This window comes from Gymnogyps californianus, chromosome 7 (assembly GCF_018139145.2).
Source record: "Gymnogyps californianus isolate 813 chromosome 7, ASM1813914v2, whole genome shotgun sequence".
In the NCBI taxonomy this organism is placed as follows: Eukaryota; Metazoa; Chordata; class Aves; order Accipitriformes; family Cathartidae; genus Gymnogyps; species Gymnogyps californianus.
The window spans coordinates 2757355-2777011 of NC_059477.1; the positions used below are offsets into that span (position 1 = coordinate 2757355).

Genomic DNA, 19657 nt, shown 5'->3' on the forward strand with positions numbered 1-19657 from the left:
ATGAAAAGTATGTTGCTCCACACACGGTATTAATTCTGTGGGCCAAGTAGTGGCTGTAGACATCTCTTGATGATCAGCACGTGCATTTTGATGACATTTATTTGTGGGAAGTATGTAAGTCTATTCTGCTACCATCTGTCCGGCCTGTCGGAAAAATTAAGGCGGCTCACCTGCCAGCATCTTTGATGCAGTATTAAGCAACTTCAAGAGGTCACTTTTTAAAATGCTGATGATTTGCTGCTTAAAACCTGAAATATTTCCGTAAAACAAATTCATAATTGTTTCACCATTTGTCTTCATTTGTTGTTTATGCAAGCAAGGTTTGTAGCTCACGGGAAGGTGTCTGGAGCGGCGAGATTTGGCCGATTACTGCATATTCCGATGAACTGCATATATTATGCGTAGTGGTCCCTTGACCACTGGTGTTGGGTGTTTTTTTTTCTACCTCAAGTCCAATCAGTCCTACACTGGTGGCTTTTCATTAGCTGCTCCTGCTCTCGCAGTAATGATCGGGATGCAGAGCCTGATGGCAGTCTGTAACTTCTCCTGGTGCCCTGAAGCTCAACAACGTAAGCTGATTGACTCAGTTAGGGCCCCAGTCTCTAACAGCAAATGCAATCAATAAATCTTTGTTGGTAAATAATTGCTATTGAACAGAGTTTTAATATAAATTTATGAGTGGTGTTTTATCACAGCTTGAGGCTACAGCAAGCCACTGAGTGATGGATTTCAGATAACACTTACATTCATTACATTAACTTTGTAAGTTATTTAAAGCTTGTACACTTAACATTGCTTTTGGCTTGCAATGACCTCCTGGGACTAGACGTAGCATACACATTACTAATAAAGAGCTCGCAGTACGTACAGACGGTTCCTCCGTTTGCTTTGTACGCTGATGCAGTTCCTCGAGCAAAACCCGAGAAGTGAAGTTCGTGCACTCCGGTTGAAGTCTTTTTCCTGTGGCTCATTAAAAGTACAAGCTAGCACAGTCTGGTAGGAGAAGCGTGCCTCCCTTAGACACAGAATTGCAATTTTGGAGGGAAGGTGGCAAAAAATTTAATTTGAAGTGTGAAATTCTTCTCAGTTTGTGGGGAAATTGGAGGTGTTAAATTCTTGGTGTTGAATCTGGAGGCTTTGGGTCAGCTACACCGAACTGCAGGGCTGAAGTTGCAGATGGAAGACTGTAACAAATGAAAGATTTCATACAAATCGGGAGAAATAATGTTACCCGATTAATAATAATTTGAGGCAGAAATGATTTCGACAAAACAGATGGGTATTTGAAGTAGGAGTTGATTTACTTAGTCCCTTACTGCGTAGCTTGGAGACTAAATGTGATTTTTCCGATGTGCTGTGTGTACGTGGGGACCTGTTTGGCCGTGACTGGAGACGTGCCCAAACTACCTCTAAATTGCCTGGGAGGTACCAAAGGTCAGTGGGAACCCAGGTATCTCATTTCCTAGGCAGAGTAGCTGATGTGACTTAAATGTAGACATAATGTGACTGAAGTGAAGGGCTTTGTCTTTTTTTTTAAGTAACGTTTCTTGTCATATCTGGGCCATTATTTTTTTTTTTTTTAAGTTTAGATAATGTTAAAGTGCATTTATAACCGGTCTAAACTCCAATACTAAGAGTATTTCTCCAGACCGTTCTATAAAATTACCACAGACAAAGTGGTGGTCTCTGGGCTTGGGGAGAAAAAAGTGTGGTTTATATGGGCTTCTCTGCTTCATAACGATTTAAGTTAGCTCCTTGTATCCAGAGCAGTTTCCTCTGCAGGTACTGGAAGATATTTTTAATTCTCACATAATACGAAAAATCTATTCTTTTTGCCAAGGTAGTGCCTAAAGAAAATGGATTGGGAAGTCTGGTTTGTTAGGCACAAATGAGTACATCATCCGTATTTAATGCTGAGGTGTGGTTTGTTTTTTTCACCTGAAAGCACAGAATTCCACTTTAAAAGCAAGGTGAAACCTCATTTTGAATAATTTTCTTCATTTAGATCCAATAATAGAATTTCATAATTTACACCTAGATAGTAGCAAAACTTCTATGTAGTAAAAATCAGGAAGGTGGTAGGTTTTTACTATTTATTGAGTTTATAATTGGCATGAATTGAAAATTACATAAGTAATGACACATTTTCTGTATAGCAAAGGGACAGTTAAAAAGGTGTGAAAAATATATATATATTTTACTTCAAAACTTCAAAAAAAGGCAAGGGGGGGGGAAATCACCGTTGTGATCCTTACAGCTCTTTCCCCATTAAAAGGTCTGAAGAACAAACCAGTGCAGGGAAACAGTAATTTTTGATCCCCACAGCACAGCGATAACTAGAATTGGGTCCCCCTAAATGCAAGCGAACGTGCTGCAGGTGAGGTATGAAAGATTGGAAAGGTGAAGAGACAGATCACCTACTATAGACAAACATACAAGTCAAAGGCAGAAATAAGCTTTCATTTTTTAATAGAAGAAAACAACGTCTCTAACCACTGGAAGACGGTAATTGGGATGTGCGACTCGCGCTCACAGAAGCTTTTGTAAGAAAGCGTTTCAGAAACCCCATTCTCTGTTGTAAAAGTTTGAGTTGTAGCAAGGAACATCACAAAAAAAAAAAAAAGAAATCTGACCCCCAGACAGTCAGAAAGTTCGGAGTTTGTACCGCTGTGTAATTCAGTCATCCAAGACAAGCTTTTCTTTATGGTCCCATCCACAAATTGTTTTGAGTTGTGAAAGGTTGTTCTCTGAAGTTTTATTCCAAGTGCATGTCCAGGAACAGGCAGTTGTGAACTTGGCTTTTGTGCTGGCATCATCTCCGTGGTTGCAAAAGGAAAGTTGTTAGTCCGTATAGATTGTGGCGAGGGACTTCAGCTGCAAGTTATAACATCTGGAATTTGCCTAGCTCTGCAGGACTTCTACTTGCGCAGAACTGCCCCTTGTCCCCTCATGGCTTTGGGATTGGGTCCGCGGAGGGATTGCTTTATAAAGCTGCAGATTTAATGGGAAAACAGATAGCGTAACTTGCTTTCAAGGTTTTAACCTGCTTTAACAAAAACAACTGCATGGGAGTTGGAAGCACCATGCTTGACAGTGCATCTTTCTGTGTTCTGTTTTCCCATTTTTTTAAGTTCCATGGAAAATGAGAATGGAAAAACTCATTTCATGGGGATTAGAGAACTGAAGTTTGTATTGGTATAGATTCCTGGTTATGATTTAATAAAATGAATATAAGTGTCCGCTTTTATCGGAACTTGATCTGTGGAACCTAGTGAGTGCCTGTGGTAGGTACTGTACGTAGTGTCTCCACTGGGACATTTCAGTAAGATTTTGAATAACGAAAGTACTGTATGAATTCATTAGGAATTGCCTTCTGACTTGCTTTTGGAAATTAAAATTTCCTAGGGAAGTGCCTTGCTAAAGCATGGCTTGATTTACCACCTTCAGTGTGCTACGGCATGTTATATTTTGCTTTTCTTAGTGACTTTCTATTTTTAAGCTGAGAACAGGTTAATATGCAGTAGTAGTCCTTGTCCATTTGAACACGATGATGACTTTTTATCTCAACTGTTGATTGTTAGCATTCATCACTGATGTTTAGGTTGAATACGATTTGTGGAAAGGTGAATCACCTTTCCCACCTCCTTTCCTCTCTGATCACACCTCTTTCATTAAATTATCCAGAATTTATTGGAAAAACTTTGTATTTGCCCTGTTTCCAATTTGCTGCTCTTGCCTGGAATTGGTGTCTCTTTTGCTGGAACGACTAGCTAGGAGGATTTCCATTGTGGTGTTGCCTTACTGCAAAGGGAACGAGAACGTCAACGTGTGCTCTTCCCTGCTTGTGGCGAGGCTGAGCCTGGACAACAAGGAATCCCCAGAAACACGCTGAAGGGAGCACAAGCCACACAGTAGGATCCTCACTCAGCCTGGGGTTCATCGTTTATTTTAGAGGGCTAGGAAATGCACTGAGCGTGGTGTCTTTATCAACTAGGAGGGCATATGGGTAACCTTACTCTGCGTCACATTAAAATGTTGTTGTCCTGAGGTGTGGAATTCAACGCAAAAGGGTTTTCTCTACCCGTTGGACAAAGGCAGCACTGACACAGTCTTTTCTGTTTACGTGATTTGCTTTATGAAAGCCACACTTAGAGCTTTTCCTCCTAAATTGCAAACGCTGAAGCTGCCGATGGAGGAAACGTGCATCATGGGAGAAGCAGCGGCAAATGAGTAACTTGCAGGAGAAAGCGTGTCTAAAAATGTTGGCAATTATATTTATCTCTTTCTGTGTCTTAATTAGTTGTGCGTTGGCAAAAGAGCGTTTAATCTTTTTTCTTTTTTCCTCTAATAGGGTATGCTGCTAAAGCGAAGTGGCAAGTCATTGAATAAAGAGTGGAAGAAGAAATACGTGACGTTGTGCGACAACGGTGTGCTGACCTACCATCCTAGTTTACATGTAAGTACACCGTGCTCTCTGCATGTTCAGCAACATCAGACCCTGATAAAGCAGTGTTAGCGAGTTCATGCACTCTTTGGTGGAGGAACTTCTTTCTCTCTCTTCATTCCCCTCCCTCTCAAAAAGGCATAATCTGAAATAAAATTCCCTGTTGCAAGTCTGAGTACAGTGAAGTTCCTTTGAATCCCCTGGAACTGGGGTTCCCTTGCGTCCCAAGAGGCAGCTGAAACTGTTTAAGCCTTTGTTTTGTGCTGATGCTTTTATGGACTTGTTGTCGATCCCAGGATTAAAAAACAGAAGCATTTTATAAGAAATAGTGTCCTAGATGTAGTAAAGAGTGAGGAAAGGTTCTGGTATTTGTCAGTGTGCAGTGGTTATGGTTTATTCAGAAGTAATTCTGAGCAGCCTTTTGAAAATGGCACAGCTATTACAATATGTGCCATAAAACTTTTTCATGTTCAGGCGTCTGTCGTTGTCTCTGCCCAAGGATCCTATCTGTCCCTCTCAGTGTGTTTAGTGCAATCGCTAGGTACGGCTTTGGGGGTGGAAGGAGGACAGAACTAGCCCACCCCATCTGCCTCGGCCATGTCAGCAGGAGAGAGGGTGAGATTTGTCAGAGCTCGTTCCGTGCCAGAGCAGTTCAAAAGACAGAGCCAATGTAGAGACTCCAGATCTTGAAAACTCCCAGGGGATTCCCAGCTCCTTCGCTTGCTCTGTAGTACAGGCAATGATAAAATACAAAAAACATGGTGTGACCCTCACCAAGATCTTTAGAATCGTATCTGGCCTTGTATTTTATCGTCATACCACATATGAAAACCGGAGAGTGACCAGTTGTAACATTTTTAAGGCCAGTTGTTTCTAAAGCTATTGGTGTCATTTTGAGCTCCTGGGCAATTTTTCATTAAAGAGTGAAAATCAAGGTTTTGATCAGATGCATTTCTGTAGATATGCTCTGGGGCTTATAGACCTGCACATGGAACTGGCAGGAGACTTCTGCTTTAGATGGGTGGTGTCTGAGGAGCGTGGCCACGCTGATGCTGTGCTTGCACCAACTTGCTGTTCCTGTCTGCTGAATATTAGCACCTTCTCTGGCTTGACACAAGATTTCGTAGTCTCAGATCCTGCCATAATAATGCTTTGCTGTAGTTTCTGATGTTACGTCCACGTCTCTTAAAAATTATTTAATAAGTTAGATGACAACTAGCTTCAAGGCATTGCTACTTTCCATCAGAAATCTTGTCCCTCAGCCCCTGTGTTCTGGAGCAAGGTTTTCACTGTTCCTTTTTGTGAAACTATACAAGTCTGCCCTCTTTGGCCACTCTTAGTGCCTTTAAATTTGGGGAATTCTGCTGTGAAGTGATCCCGAAATACCTGAATTGTATATTGGTGCTGGTTACAGAAGGGAAGCACGGATACCGCGTGCCTTTGAGGCAGCCCCCATGGAGCTCCCACGTGAGTTTCCCTTAGATTGTGTTGGCCAACTCTGGGTCATCAAGCAAGGAGGAGGCAAGCTGCCATTGTCTGCGCCCAAGTCCCTTCCTCGCTTTGTAGAAGTGCTCTATTGTTCCTGGCGGTTGCTGTGCATGTGTTAGTTTTTCATTGCCTCTTGCAGACAATAGAGGAGTACTTCTCTGTAGGCTTCCCTGGAGCTGCTTAGTTCCCCCCAGAGTGAGAATCCATTGAGATTAGAGGTAATTACTTTGAGATTAGAGGTAAATCCATTGGAGATTAGAGAGAATCCATTTAAAGAAGAAGTAATTACTAGCCTGTAATTGTTTCCCTCTGTCCCCCACCGTGCCCCCCACCCCAAGAAAAAGGTACACGGCTCCGTATTTCCATTTGCTCAGACCTCCGTGCGTAGATCGGAGAGGTTTGTGACGTACTACTTTTCCCTTGGCTGTATGTGGGTAGGTAGTGGTGAGGGACCATGCTCAGCTCCTACCTGACAAGAAGCTACTGGGGAAAATGCCGTACTCGTTCAGAGGCTTCTTGAGACACCTTTACTGAATCCACTCTCTAGGAGTATCTAGGGTTCTGCTAATTCATGTTAAAATCTTTCTATGACATGACTTGTATTATAAATGATGCTGGGTTAATGCCTTATTTCTATTGTCTTTAGCATTCAAAGAGTCACTGCACTACTTCTGCAGTATGTTTCCATACTGTCAATGAACTACTTGTTGTCAATTAACTAAATATACCCTGCAGAGCATTCATCATCCATCAGGCAGTAGTATGTGAGTAGCATCTTCTCTGCCCTGTGCCAACCACAGTGGGAGGAAGAGGCAGGAGCAGCTACTTGAAGTCAATTGCACTCCCAGTGCAGTTTGTACAAAACATTGTAGGCAGGAAAGTCCGAATTTCCTCTTGGGTATTGCCAAGTGAATGGGTTTTCCCCCAAAGAGGACTCTGATAATGTGTTTCTGGTTTGGTTTCGCTAGTTTTTGTTTATCTGTAACTGCTTGTTGCTTTTTTCACAGCAAGCCAAAGAAACCGATGAATTTTTAGTACTGTGCTTGCATTGCTGTTTGGGATAATTTCTTACGTTGTTTTGAAAAATAAGGACCTTATTCCTACCGACCTTCCCATTAAATAGCATTGAAGAAAAGAACTCTTGTTAACCATCTAAAGTCAGTTTCCTAAACTTGTAAAAAGCCTGGCTCTTATCTGACCTGTTAGATAGATTTGGGTTATCTCAAGTATGCAGGTCATTTTGGTTATAGAAAATTTTGCAGTTGTAATTCTGTGAAGTGAAAGGTGGGCTGGCCTCTAGTGGTGGCAGAAGAAGTAAATTTAGAAGATAATTTGGTCTTCCCAGTCTGTGGTTTGAGTCAGAATATAACACCTGCATTGGAAGAACCTATTGTAATATTTAATGGCTGATAGTGAGCACTGTATTAAATATTGCCTGAGATGTGGCCAGAAGTGGATCAGTTGTCTCTGTCAGATGCGTTCAGTGGCAGCTCAGGCGTGAAGGCAGTGTTTTTAATATAGCGAATGTGTCCGTATTGCAGAAATCAGGACTGTCATGCTCCTTGAAAGGATTGGCTACAAAATGAAAGGTTTTGGGGTGGGGAGTGAAAACTCAAATTAGTACCTTTCTGACAGAGGAGGTGTCCCTGGAAGGGTCAGGCCTGTTTGGCAGGGCAGCGTGTTGAAATGACTGCTGTATTGTGCCAGCTAAATGAGTAACTACTGGTGCCACCAGCCTGACGCTTGACACAATAGCTAAATTCATATTCTTTCTTTTCAAGAAAGTGGGGGGAGAGAAAAATGGGGAAAGAAAAATATATGTACATAAGCACCCTACTGCTTTCTGACTTGGTCATGTCAGTTTTTTTCAAGAGCCTCAAACCATCCCGTCCCTTGGGATGCTGAGGAGCTATGCCGATAGAAAATGGTGGGGATAATGAGAGAGAACTTTGACCTGCAGGCTTCAAAGTTCACCGTAGCTACCTATTCATCTTACGCTTCTGGAGTATAGCCGTTGAGTGGATGACTAAAATTCTGGCTGACAAATTCAGTGTCAGCCTCCCCAAAGGGACCCGGGGGGATTTGTCTAGGCATCTCTTGGCTTTTAATGGCGGAATGCCATGTGCGAGGGCTCCCGAAATGTATTCACCAGGATACCTGCTGGGCAGCATTACATGCCGCTTCTTTATCTAAGCCTTATCCCGGTGAATAGCTGATGATGTTTCACCACTGTCTGTCTGCCAGAGGGTTGCCATCATGCCACAGGTCAGTAGATGACAAAGCTTTAGCTGTGGATGTCCATTTTCTGTTCTTGTATCCCCATCATCATCACTGCCCCTCATTTATGAAAAGAAGAAAAAAAAAAAAGCTGAAAACAACTTTTTTAGGGAAGGAAGGGCACTTTTTTCCCCTTTTATGTGATCTGTTCTAGATTTTATTTCAAATAAAAGCACAGTGCTGTGGCACCTTATGGGCGAAGAGTAGCTTCTTAAATACATGAGAAGGAAGGGAAGGTCTGATGCCCATCTAGAACACGCATGGTATGTAAATCCCATGTACGTACAGAGCAAGGTTGATTTTTGCTTGCTGAGGCCTGTATTGCAGTAATGCCGCTCTTCAACCTCGCTCCCATCCTTACTGATCTGGTTTGATAACCTGCGTTGAGGTGTGTCGGATTGTAGTAGTGATTGAAGGGGGAAAACCCATCTTTATCTCCTTGAGAAGTGTGCGGATTCGCCTGGTCTGCTCAATTCATCTGACAGTAGCCACAGTTTCAAAACTCTTCCTTAAAAATAGTGCTGACTGGCTGAGCAGCCTACGTGAGCTAGCTCAAAGGGTGCATTAGCAATGTTGTTCTATCCTCAAATAAAGTGAAAGTATTTTTTAAAAAAAGCAAAATTTCAGCCTAGTAAGGAGCCGTATCCAACACTAGGCTAAACTTTGTGCAAGAGCTTCAACAATATATTATACAGACACATCTTCTCGGAAGATAATACAAAACTGACCCAATTCATGGGCCTGTAAAATTCTTTGAGACTTGCGGTGGGGGACTGGGCTTTCAGTTGAGCTTTCTTTGCTCAGCCATTTCCTCCGGGAAGAGCAGACTTGGTGAGAAATAGGAGGCTATTGCAAACGTCCTCTGTGTTGGTATCTGGCAGCGTTGTAGATCCATGCACTTTTCGCAGGTCCCATAATACGCCGCCTTTTTCTTAGAGCTGCAGTTGAAATTTTTGACCATTATCAGTTCTTACGATTTTCCTGAATAATTTGAAAATGGAAAGCGTGCTTGCAAATAAAGTATTCCGTCTCTCCTCATTTTTAAGAGAACACCATGCTAGCTGGGCTGCGTGGCGTCTTTGTGCGTGGCCTGTCGGCGGCGGGGTTGTCTGGCAGCGGAGCTGCGTGTTGCTCTAAGCCAAGGGAGCAGCGCTCGCCTTCATGGTTATGAATAACCGCCTACAGACATCGTTTCGGTTCAGCCTGATTTTCAGGGTTGCGTTACCTCCGGCTGTTTAATAGCTCCGAAGTGTGTTGTTTGTGTTGCTTTAATAGAAATATTCATGCTCTTATATATTTCTAAAACACCATCGTGTATGCCCATTTTTTTTTTTTTTGCCTGTTTTTGCTTCAAAGGAATGTGAAGCTCGATATTGGCTGGCTCTGAGAGCCCTTCTAGCTGGCCTTTCCTATGAACAACTAATCCTCAAATCAGGCTTTGGTAAATACGTATTTGAACTGACAAAAGGATATGCATATGTTGTTTTTCACATAGGATGTAGCTCTACCTCCTGAAAGAGTAGTGATCAAAGCAAATCCTACAGAGCAAAAATGAGGATATAGTTTGAGTGGTGATGAAGATAAATCTGTCTGAAGCATGTGTAAGTTTTTAGTACAGTTATTGTATCCATTGATATGCCTAAAACATTGGTTAAGATAGAAAAAATGAATAATAGGAACAGTTACAAAATATGTGTATAGTAATTGCTTATTACAGTTGATGAGTTGACGCCGTATTTTTTCTGGTCACCACAACTGGCACTCTTTCTGGAAGCCTTTTCATCAAAGCCATGTTCAGAGCAGCATTCTCCTGTCTAACGTTATTGACTTCAATTTCCCAGAGCTTTCCTTTCTTAATTATAGCACGTTTCACTGTGAATTTACATTACTTCTAGTGATAGCTAGAGGATAACTGACCTTTATGGAAAAAATAAGTGTTAATCATGCTGCTGTAACTTTTTTTGGTAAAGGTACCAAACATAAAACGTACAACCTACGATGTTTTAAAAGCAAAAGAGGCTTTTATAAAGCGGTATGGCTGTAGAGATGACTCACTTTCTAGCTTCCTGGAAAACTTCTTTATTATCTTAAAGATGTAATGGAGTGGAGATCGATTTAGGAGAAAAACTTGAAAACGGATGGGGAAAATAGAAGCTAAAATGTGTTCGCAGTCCTTAAGTGAGACCTATCATTTGGGATAGCTGTCAAGGCAAATTGTTTTCCACCCCCTTGGCTTTGTGGCTTTTCAAACTAGAAATAGTCCTGCTTGAAAGTGCCACTGCACCTGCTCTGCTCGGTGAAAAATCAGATTGTAGTTACTGACGATCAGCAAGCTACCCTGTGAAATACTCCAAATATGTAATCCCAGTCGATGGGGAAGGAGAGGAAGACTGATTATTCACAGTAACTTCTTACAATCACTTCCGTGACTTGTTACAGATACTCACAGGTCACCAAATGCACAAACAAGGCGAACGTGAAGCGTTTTTAGTTTCAAGTCCATTCATTTCGGAGGGCATGACAAGATTTATCACGTCATTAGCGTAGGATATTGTAGCAAACACAATACTGCTGTTGCAGAGCTGTGCAAACTTGCAGTGTGTAGTAAGGAGCAGCAAACATACATTTCAGTGTTGTGTCTACTCCCCCTTCAAAAAGGCAGGGAAAATTTTTGGTATTGGAATGAGTTGCAATTTAAATGGCAAAAGCCAAGCTATTAATTAATCATGGGGTTTTATAAAATTAGAGCTTCCTGTCCAGCAGAGCTAACTGCTGTGTATATAAATGCTTCATAAATTACTCAGGATGGTAAAACTCTGATTTGTCTTTTACAGCGGTTCTTGTTACAAAGTCTGAATGAGAAGTGAGGTGCAGACAGAAGAATTTTCTGAAAATTTTATGAAAATGAGTGATCCATTTAAAAAAACCAACATTTTGTGAAACTGCTTTTGTATTGAAAGTGTTGCCCTGACTTCCTCCCCTGCCCCTGCGACACTGATCGAACTGATTAACGCCATAGTAGAGATATAGTCAATGCTTTTTATTACTGAAATTTAATGTTCTTGATTCCCGATGTGAATAAACCAGATTGGAGATGACCTTCTTTTTGTCAGGACAGAGTGCTTTAGGGTGATCAGTGTTTTCCAGAATGCATTTTCATCCCTGTGTTCGCCTCAGAAAATAACATTTCATTGCTTTTCTTAAGATTAACTATATATTATGAAGCCGAATGATATTATGCCCGTATTTATATGCGAGAGGGGAGGATGGCTAATTTAACAGGAACATTTGATGAATATATTCCACTGTGGCTCATAACCTGATGGTAGGTTTGTTGCTGAGGTCCTTCCCGGGAAGTGGGGGGAGAGGAGTTGGAGACTTTTGTTTCTTCTTAGGTGTGCCTGTGGCCCCAAATGGAAACCAATCAAGGAGCGATTTATGTTCATTAAGTGCTTGTCAAAACTGAAAAATTTTCTAATCAACAGCAATCTAGCTGAGGCCCCTCAATGGCTGGGAGTGTCGCCTCCGCAGTATCGGCTATTTGCCTGTTACAACTCTAGGCTAGAAATCCACTGATGATTACATTAGGCTAAGCTGCGAAGTAAATGAACCATGTCTTATTTAGGTGCAACTAGCTTCAGTGTAGTCCTGCCCCGCAGGGCACTTTATAGCGTTTTATGGCTTTAAAATTAGTGTGGCTTCCCATTTGCTGCAGGGTGCTGCATGTTATGCCTTTGAACTCAATAAGCAAAGGGAAGGGGGCCTTTTGTTTTTTTTCTCTCCCCCCCCCCCTTTCTTCTTTTTGCAGTTTAGCAATTTTGTTTTGCATCTTTTCCAGACGGCGTTTTGCAATAAAAATGTCTGACTGCCACGTAGAGGCACAAAAGTCAAGGCTCCATCCATTTACCGGTCTGCCGGGGGTTTGAGGGTTTTGGTCTGGTTTGGGGGGAAGGGGATTGGGTTTTGTTTTTTTGGAAGCAGTTGTTGCTGAGGGTGAACAATAGGTTTTGCGGGTCCAATAGGTCAGCTCGCGAAATTGGAATTGTGTTTCAAAAAATTTGCCACCCACAGTCTTTAAAACGTCATCCAGAGGTGCAACCATAAACTTTCTTTTCCATAATAATTTTTATTTCGCCTCAGATCAGGAAACGCTATCTCAACCTCAGTAAGCTGAGCCGTAGGAGTGTTTTGTCTGATTGAACGGTGGGGGAAAACTGCCACAAAATGAAGGCATTTTTCTCGGAAGCTCAGTGTGAATCAGGGACAGATCTGGGAAGGATCCTGGGCCTGGACCAGTTCTTAGGGTTGGAAAAACAGGCTGCTTCTGAGAGATTTTAATAGCTCAAAATGAGAAAAAGCGTGATATTCTTACTTGTGTACCACTGTAGACATGGAAAGGCACTGCTGTCGGAGAGTTTGGTATGTTGTGCATTGGAAAAGGGTGGCAGCGGGCCAGGTACATGGCGGAAGAAACGTGAGGATGCTCTAGGAGGAAGCTAATCTTTTTTAAAATGTTAGTGTTACGACACATGGCAATCCTGAGATGAGTGGTTTTGATGTGAGTTTTGAGTCCCGTTCACCTAGTGCCATGATGTAAGAAGGGGTTTCTCTCTGTCCACAGTCCAGCTGAGCCCAGGCGCAGGCGGCCCTAATTGATGTCTTCTGCAGCTTGATCCTTCCGTCTTCTTGGTGAGGTTTCTTGGCCAAGAAGACTAGGTTGCAGCATTAGCCATTTCACTGCAATCCCAGGACAGAAGTACAGTCCAAAGCAAGTTCAGTCAGAAAGAGTCCAACTCAGTCTTCTGTTGCTGCCGGAGCAGAAGTGAACTTGCCTGTGTGGGCAGGCTGCCAGAACCTGCCCGCTCGGGTGCTTCGGTGCGGCGTAAACCTGGCTGAGTAAAATGGTTCGGCTCTCGTTCTTCGTGGGCTTGTTTTCCATTACCTTGGAAAATATTTTGCAATTGTGCAAATCAAGAGGAAAACACCTGCTTTAAGGACGGGGATTTGTACTCCCACTTTGCATGCAGGCAGCTATACAAAAAAGCATGGGGGATTTAGCTCTCAAGGTGCTAACTGATAAATATTATCTTCAGTAACTCAGCATTCATACATATTTTGTTGCTTAATACACTGGTAATGAAACACTATGTTTTTTAAATACAACCTAGGTAGTAGAAAGGCATTTTTGTGTGTGTGTGTGTGACAAGGATGACCATCTCTTGTATTAGAGACATTTGAAAATCCTCAAGCTCCATAATATTTTTGATATCCACAGTGTTACATACCTAACATGAGCCACGTCTTTAATTTAAGGATAGTTCTAGGGAGGAACCACGCTGCCGCATGCTCAGTGGGCCTTTAGTGAAGTATTTGAGATAACTGTGGCAGACTTGGATGATGTGAGTTTGAGTCCCAGCTTCATGGAAGCAGCAGCCAGCACTTTCTTCTGCCTTTCCCTCAGTCTGATCCATATGTCCTTCCTCCCCTGAAAAAGGGGCCAAGGAGGCAGCAGCAGCACGAAAGCATGGCTGTGGAAGAAGAGAAGTTTGCCTGTTGGCTTCAGTCTTCTCAGCTGGGAGAAACTAGGCAGCTAGCTGGAAGCGTCACGTAGCCTGGGTTCAGCTTGTGGCCCTTGGTGGTGGAGTGTCTTCTCTGGCTTTGAGGGCAATCAGAAGTCGTTGCGATGTACGGCAGCAAATTTAACAACCTCAGGCATTTGAAAACAAAAGGGGGCCCCCCAAAATAGCAGTGTTTCTTTTTGGTAGGTCTGTTTAGAAAACATCATCATACCCGTTTGCTCAATTTGCATGTCTGAAAGGCTTCTGTTCAGTTAATTGGTTAAATTAATTTCTGCTGTTGTAAACGGAGAGCTGTATTAAGAGCAGAACTAAAGTAATTTTACTTTACATTATTCTGTGTCATGGCACATCGTTTCTTTCTTACTCAAGGCAATTCATTTCGTGGTGCTGTCAAATAATATTTTGTGTCATCTTCAGTCAATGCAGCTTTTACGATTTTCGCTGATATTTTAACAGTTTATTTAGTCCTCTAGATAATGGTCAATGGCCTTGAGTAGTCAAATTAACACCTCAGCAGCACTATATTTGAGCAAACCGCTAACGGTAACCTCAGGATGAAAAGCAATGAGAATCAATATAGCGAGCATATTTTTAGGGATTATTGATTGATTGATGCATTCTGGCCTTAACTTGAAAAGGCAGCATTGCCCCACAGCTGACTAAGATTAAGTTGCCAGTTACTGATAACTGCAGGCCATTACCTGTGTAGTATTTCACGAGCTCGGAGATTAGATGGAGACCTTTTATAGTCCTTAGCTGACGAAACCGTGGCGTTCGCAGAGTCTGTAATGCCTACCCGGCTGCAGGAAAACGCTACGCTCTTCTCCGGCTCATACCAGCCGTTGCCGTGAGAATTGGAGACGACGTCGATTTGATTCAGCGCTGCCCGTTATTCCTGTAGGGATCTATTTGGGACAACTGAGGCACTAATGGCTTGTCTCCCCCGCCGCCTCGGAAGGCAGCTCCGCAGAAGGTGGGAGCCATGTTAAGCTGTGCTGCTGTCAGCAAGCTGAGAGCTGTGGGTCTCCCCGCCACAACTCTCAATTGCTAGCAGGTTTCTCTCATTGCACCTCATTTGCATCTGGGACATCAATTAGCATGTTTGTTGAGGCTAATTGAATGAAACTCAATCATAGCTCTTAATTGCTTGACTATGTGAAAAGAAATCACATTAATGCAGCTAATTAAGTGTATGGCAATAGATGCAACATAATTAGGAGCGAAATGTAAAAAACAAGCGATGGCGAAGGTGCAAGCGCAGGGGTGCGGGGGACTGGGGCGCTGGCTTCTCCTGTTATCCGCACGTTTGGGGAGGGTTCCCTTTCCTTTGCTGCTTGCTTTTCTTTTTTTTTTTTTTTTCCCCCTGCGTTGCTGAATGATGAACATGGACAAGTTGAGAAGAAAAATGCAAATGGGTTTGCAATTACTACTTTTTCAAGCTGTTGAGGGGCAGAAGATGGCACTTCTGGGGTGGCCCACTGTTGAGTGGGCTCTAGGGACTTGTTAAGTGCTGTTTAAAAGTACTTGGCTTTGAATTACCCTCATGCCTTGTTAAAGGGTTTTTTCCCCTTTTTTCTCGGATCAGCATTTTCTACAACTAACATCTAGGGGAGTTATATCTGTAACATTTGCATATCAAAATCAGGCTTGCTGTCTTCTCTTTAACGCAGCATATTCCAGATGACAGCAAGACCCTCATCTGTTCTAATCTGATCAAACCCTCCATTGCGCTTCTGAAGCTGCGACATTATTTTGTAGCTTCAACTTTTATTCCCCAAGTGCAGATCTGAAGGAGCGCGCGTGGGGGCGGATGCTCCGCCGACTGGAAACTTGGTGCTTGCCTCTCTCCTCCTCGGGGAAATGCAGAGATTATCGCTATGCATCTTGCACACAATGAAAGAGGCTTTATTATTTACATTTGATATATCCCTATAAATATTTAAGCTGACATTAATACCTATGTGGCATCTGTTGTGTTTGGGCACTTTCATATAATAACGGTATGGCTACAGCGCATTTATTTCCTGTTTGCCAACATTCACTTACTCTCTCAAATGGTTTATAGCTCACCTAAGCCTGGTTTGCTCTCAATTAAAAGGGCTTTCATAATGCCCTGTCACATCTCACAAGTTGGCAGGGTAGCAGGGAAATCACACACGCTATTCATCTGAAGAATTTGGAATAAACACCTCCTTCTCAAATTTAAATGGTGTACACTGGCTGTTGTATGTTAAATAAAATGTGTCTATTAAAAAGAGTACATGCTGAGGTTTAGTCACTATCTGATTAAGCCTCATTTTAGAGCCCATAAGCAATAAATGCTCAATTATGTTCTGCTTATTGTATTTTAATTTGTGAAGAACTGACACTGAACAAGAAAGTTACGCCAACTTGATAATTTATGGATGAAACAGTTTTGTTCATTTCTATCTAACACCTAGTGAATGAATTTTTAGTAATGGATTGCCTTTGTTTCTTTTGGCAGCAGAGCTCTGTGTCCTCACCCCACAAATTGTTCGAACCCCTCCTTTTTACCGTTAATAATTCTCAAACAGCTAGGGGAAAAAAGAAAGCTGGTGTGATGGCTTAGTTTTGGGGTTTTATCACAGATTAACGTTAGCTGTGAAGAAATGAATGCTGGTCCGGTAGTAGATATTTTTTTTAATGTGTTTTGAGCGGAATATATAATTTGTATTGTAAACTGTCAACGGTGGAAGGATTTTTATGAGGGAGCTGATTGCTCCCCGTACCGTGGCAGCAGTGATGTAGACCTCGCGTATACTTTTAGTCCATTTGGGTATTTACTTGTAAAGTTGATGCTCTGGTGGTGTACAGGTCTGTATGCTGCAAGTTTGGAAACAACCTAGTTAAATAATGGTAGTCTTTCATGTAACACCTTGTAATCTGGCTAAATCTTGCCCTGGACACTTGGACAACTGGGAGTTATGTCTTTGCTGGCAAGTCTTTGCTCATGCAGATGCCCACAGCATCACCCAGGCCTCTCTAAGTGGATCAAGTTCTATCTGAAAAGGAATTAGATTTTTTGCCCCAGCTGCTCCGCATAGAAGATTACTCAAGAATACCATTCCCTTGGTTTCCAACTTAACTCAAGAGCTTAAGCCCAGATCTTTTCCCAATCTTTAGTTCAAACTGCTGTTTTCCTCTTGGGCTACATATACCCAGATATGTTTTCGTGCAATGCTCTTACCCCTTTTCATTCTTTATTTTGCTGTCCTGTGCTACCCGCCTTGCATGTCTTCTCATAAAATACAGTCTCTTTGTTTCTTTTAGTGTCCTCATAGTTGTTTCAGTTTCAATTTTTTTTTTTCTAGAACGCAAGTAACCACATCCATGTGTACCAGGCAATGAAAACTTTGGTGCCTTGTGTATTGGCTTTAACATTCACCATCTCTACTGAAAATATCTCTCCTGATGTATCCCAGGATTGCAGCCTCAGTGGCTTTCTCACCTTAATGAATTGTCATTTGCCCTCTGATAAAGACACCCGTGTCCATTTGCTTTCCTGGTTTCATCTGAAGAAGCCCACAGACAATCTAGGGAATGCCTTTGAAGCTGGGAAGTAGAATCTCAAGAGCCTGTTTTTCCAGAGGCTATTTACAGTTTGAAGAACTTTCTCATGGATTTCTCGGGAAGCGGTGGCTTGGCTCCAGTCAGTTGACCGCTGTCTTTCCATAGCTGATTGGGTTTATATGCTTATTTCCTCTTTGTGGGCTTTCCAAACAAGAATTAGGAAAAGCCTTTTCCACTTCTGGTTTCCAGCTTTTAGTGTGTTTACTTTAATCAGACACAATTTGCATAATTTTTTCCCTTCTGTGATTTTTTTTGTGTGTGGAGGAAAGATCATATTCTAAGGCAACAATGTTGTAATGGCAGAAACTGTACCAGTCAGTGCCCTTTCATAACTTTTGTGCCTGCTGACCAGTTTCAGCCAAATTTGAGGGAAAAAGAGATAAGCGCATAAAACATTGGCAGAGAGGAGACACAAGTAAGCGTGCTCATGAGGGACAGTCAGCCTTGTCTTCTCCTTCTGTTTGGGACCTGCTAGCTGGTGAACTCCGACGTGCGGCTCAGAACCAGCCACGTTGTGAATTGCCTCTTATCCAGCTGGTAGTTGGAGGATGTATTAGAAAGCTCCAGACTTTTGGGAGTATTTGTAGTGAGAAGTGTGGAAGGGATTATCAAGAAAATGGAAGGAAGGGGAAAACCATATGGTGGGTGCTGGCAGGTGATGTAGGGCAAAAGTCTTACGAAACCCCGTTTCATTAGTTCTACTGCTTCTAGAACTACCTGTTTGATATTAGCTTTTGGGTTTTTTTTTTTTTTCCACTCTTACCAGGACTATATGCAGAACGTTCACGGGAAAGAAATCGACTTGCTGAGAACCACTGTGAAAGTCCCCGGGAAGAGGCCACCCCGAGCTACGTCAGCCTGTGCGCCCATTTCCAGTCCCAAAACAAACGGCCTCTCCAAGGACATGAGCAGTTTACACATCTCACCAAATTCAGGTAAGAGAATACCATGCTAGGGGAAAAAAAAGGGCAAGACTGCATTTCCAGTGTCTGTAGGCAATTGTCATGTACTACTGGGATGGGGATGGTATCTATTAATAATTTACAAATCCAAATAACCACTGATGTGTAACTTTTTAAGCCCTGACTGCTGATCTGTCCTCCACAAGAGATTCTAAGTTTCTGAGTAACCTTCACCGTCCATCTTTTTATATTTGTTACCTTATACTTGCCAAAACCCTACATAATTTCGGAGAAATTAACATATGTGAAGAATTGATGCCGCCTTATGACTGATCTGTTAGGTCTAATACTTGGGAAAAACAGGAGATGTATCCTTTGAAAGGGCTTTTTGTGGCTTCCTGGTGGGATCCACAGCACTTCTTTCCACCTTTAGAAGGATGCATAGTTTTGGACTTTCCAACAGCATGATTCTTCTTTAGAAAGCTATTTTAGTTCGTTTATGGAAGTAGTTTATAGCTCCTTGTGAGCTCTAAACAAAAAAGTTTATTGTTCGCTGAAGTACTTGTCCATACAGCTAAGTGGATTTAAAAAATTGCATTAAGGAAAAACATTTAAGACAATTTATCTTGTAAAACGCACAGCTTAATAGTGTTGGTATGGAAGTTTTGTCAGCATGTTTGGGATGACGTCCATAAAGTGCCGAGTGCCTTTTGCATTTATGATTTAACGTAGGCACCTCCAGCATGTGCCGACAAAACCATCCAAACACACTTTTGTCCCTGTGCAATACACGCTACCCAGGTGGGATGAGCAACCGCAGGAAGGAACTCGGTCACCCTGCTATCCAAGAGACTTCTCGTGGATAGTAATAGTTATCTTACGCTTCAAGTCAAGATGTAATTGCCTGCGTTTTTGCGATGCGCGTTCCTCTATATTAGGGAAAGAGGGAGGAGGATTTTCCTTCCAACTGCGGTTGCTGCATGTTGAGATGAATGTTTAAAAAAGGAAAAGAAAAAAAGGCCTTGTGGCTTTACAGTGGTGCCACGGAGCAGACATCCCTGGAGGTCTTGTGTGGCATGTTATATTAGTTTGGCCTGGGACCTGAAATGTCTGAAGCCATGATTTCCTCAGACTCTTTTTCAAGTTGTAACCTACCCCTCGAGAGGCATAGAGCTGGCATTGTCACTGGAAGAGTTCATGGGAGAAAATTATTCATGGTTGGTTTGTTTTTTCCATTTTGCTATTTAATTTAGATGATTGGGTGTGGGGAGTGTTTTTGTTTTTCAACCTATTCCATGATTTAGGGAAGAAAAGTGCTGGACTGAGTCAATAAACTGGCGGTAAGACATTTAAATAAGAGATTTCTGCTTTTAAGA

At 42.2% G+C, this 19657-nt stretch overlaps 1 protein-coding gene across 1 annotated transcript in view; it reads left to right on the forward strand.

The window, feature by feature from the left end:
• AGAP1 (ArfGAP with GTPase domain, ankyrin repeat and PH domain 1) overlaps positions 1-19657 on the forward strand; it is a 385969-nt gene that overhangs the window by 240300 nt on the left and 126012 nt on the right. The window contains 2 exon segments of the mRNA XM_050900363.1: positions 4352-4456; positions 18146-18314. Coding sequence (XP_050756320.1) covers positions 4352-4456; positions 18146-18314 — 274 coding nt within the window.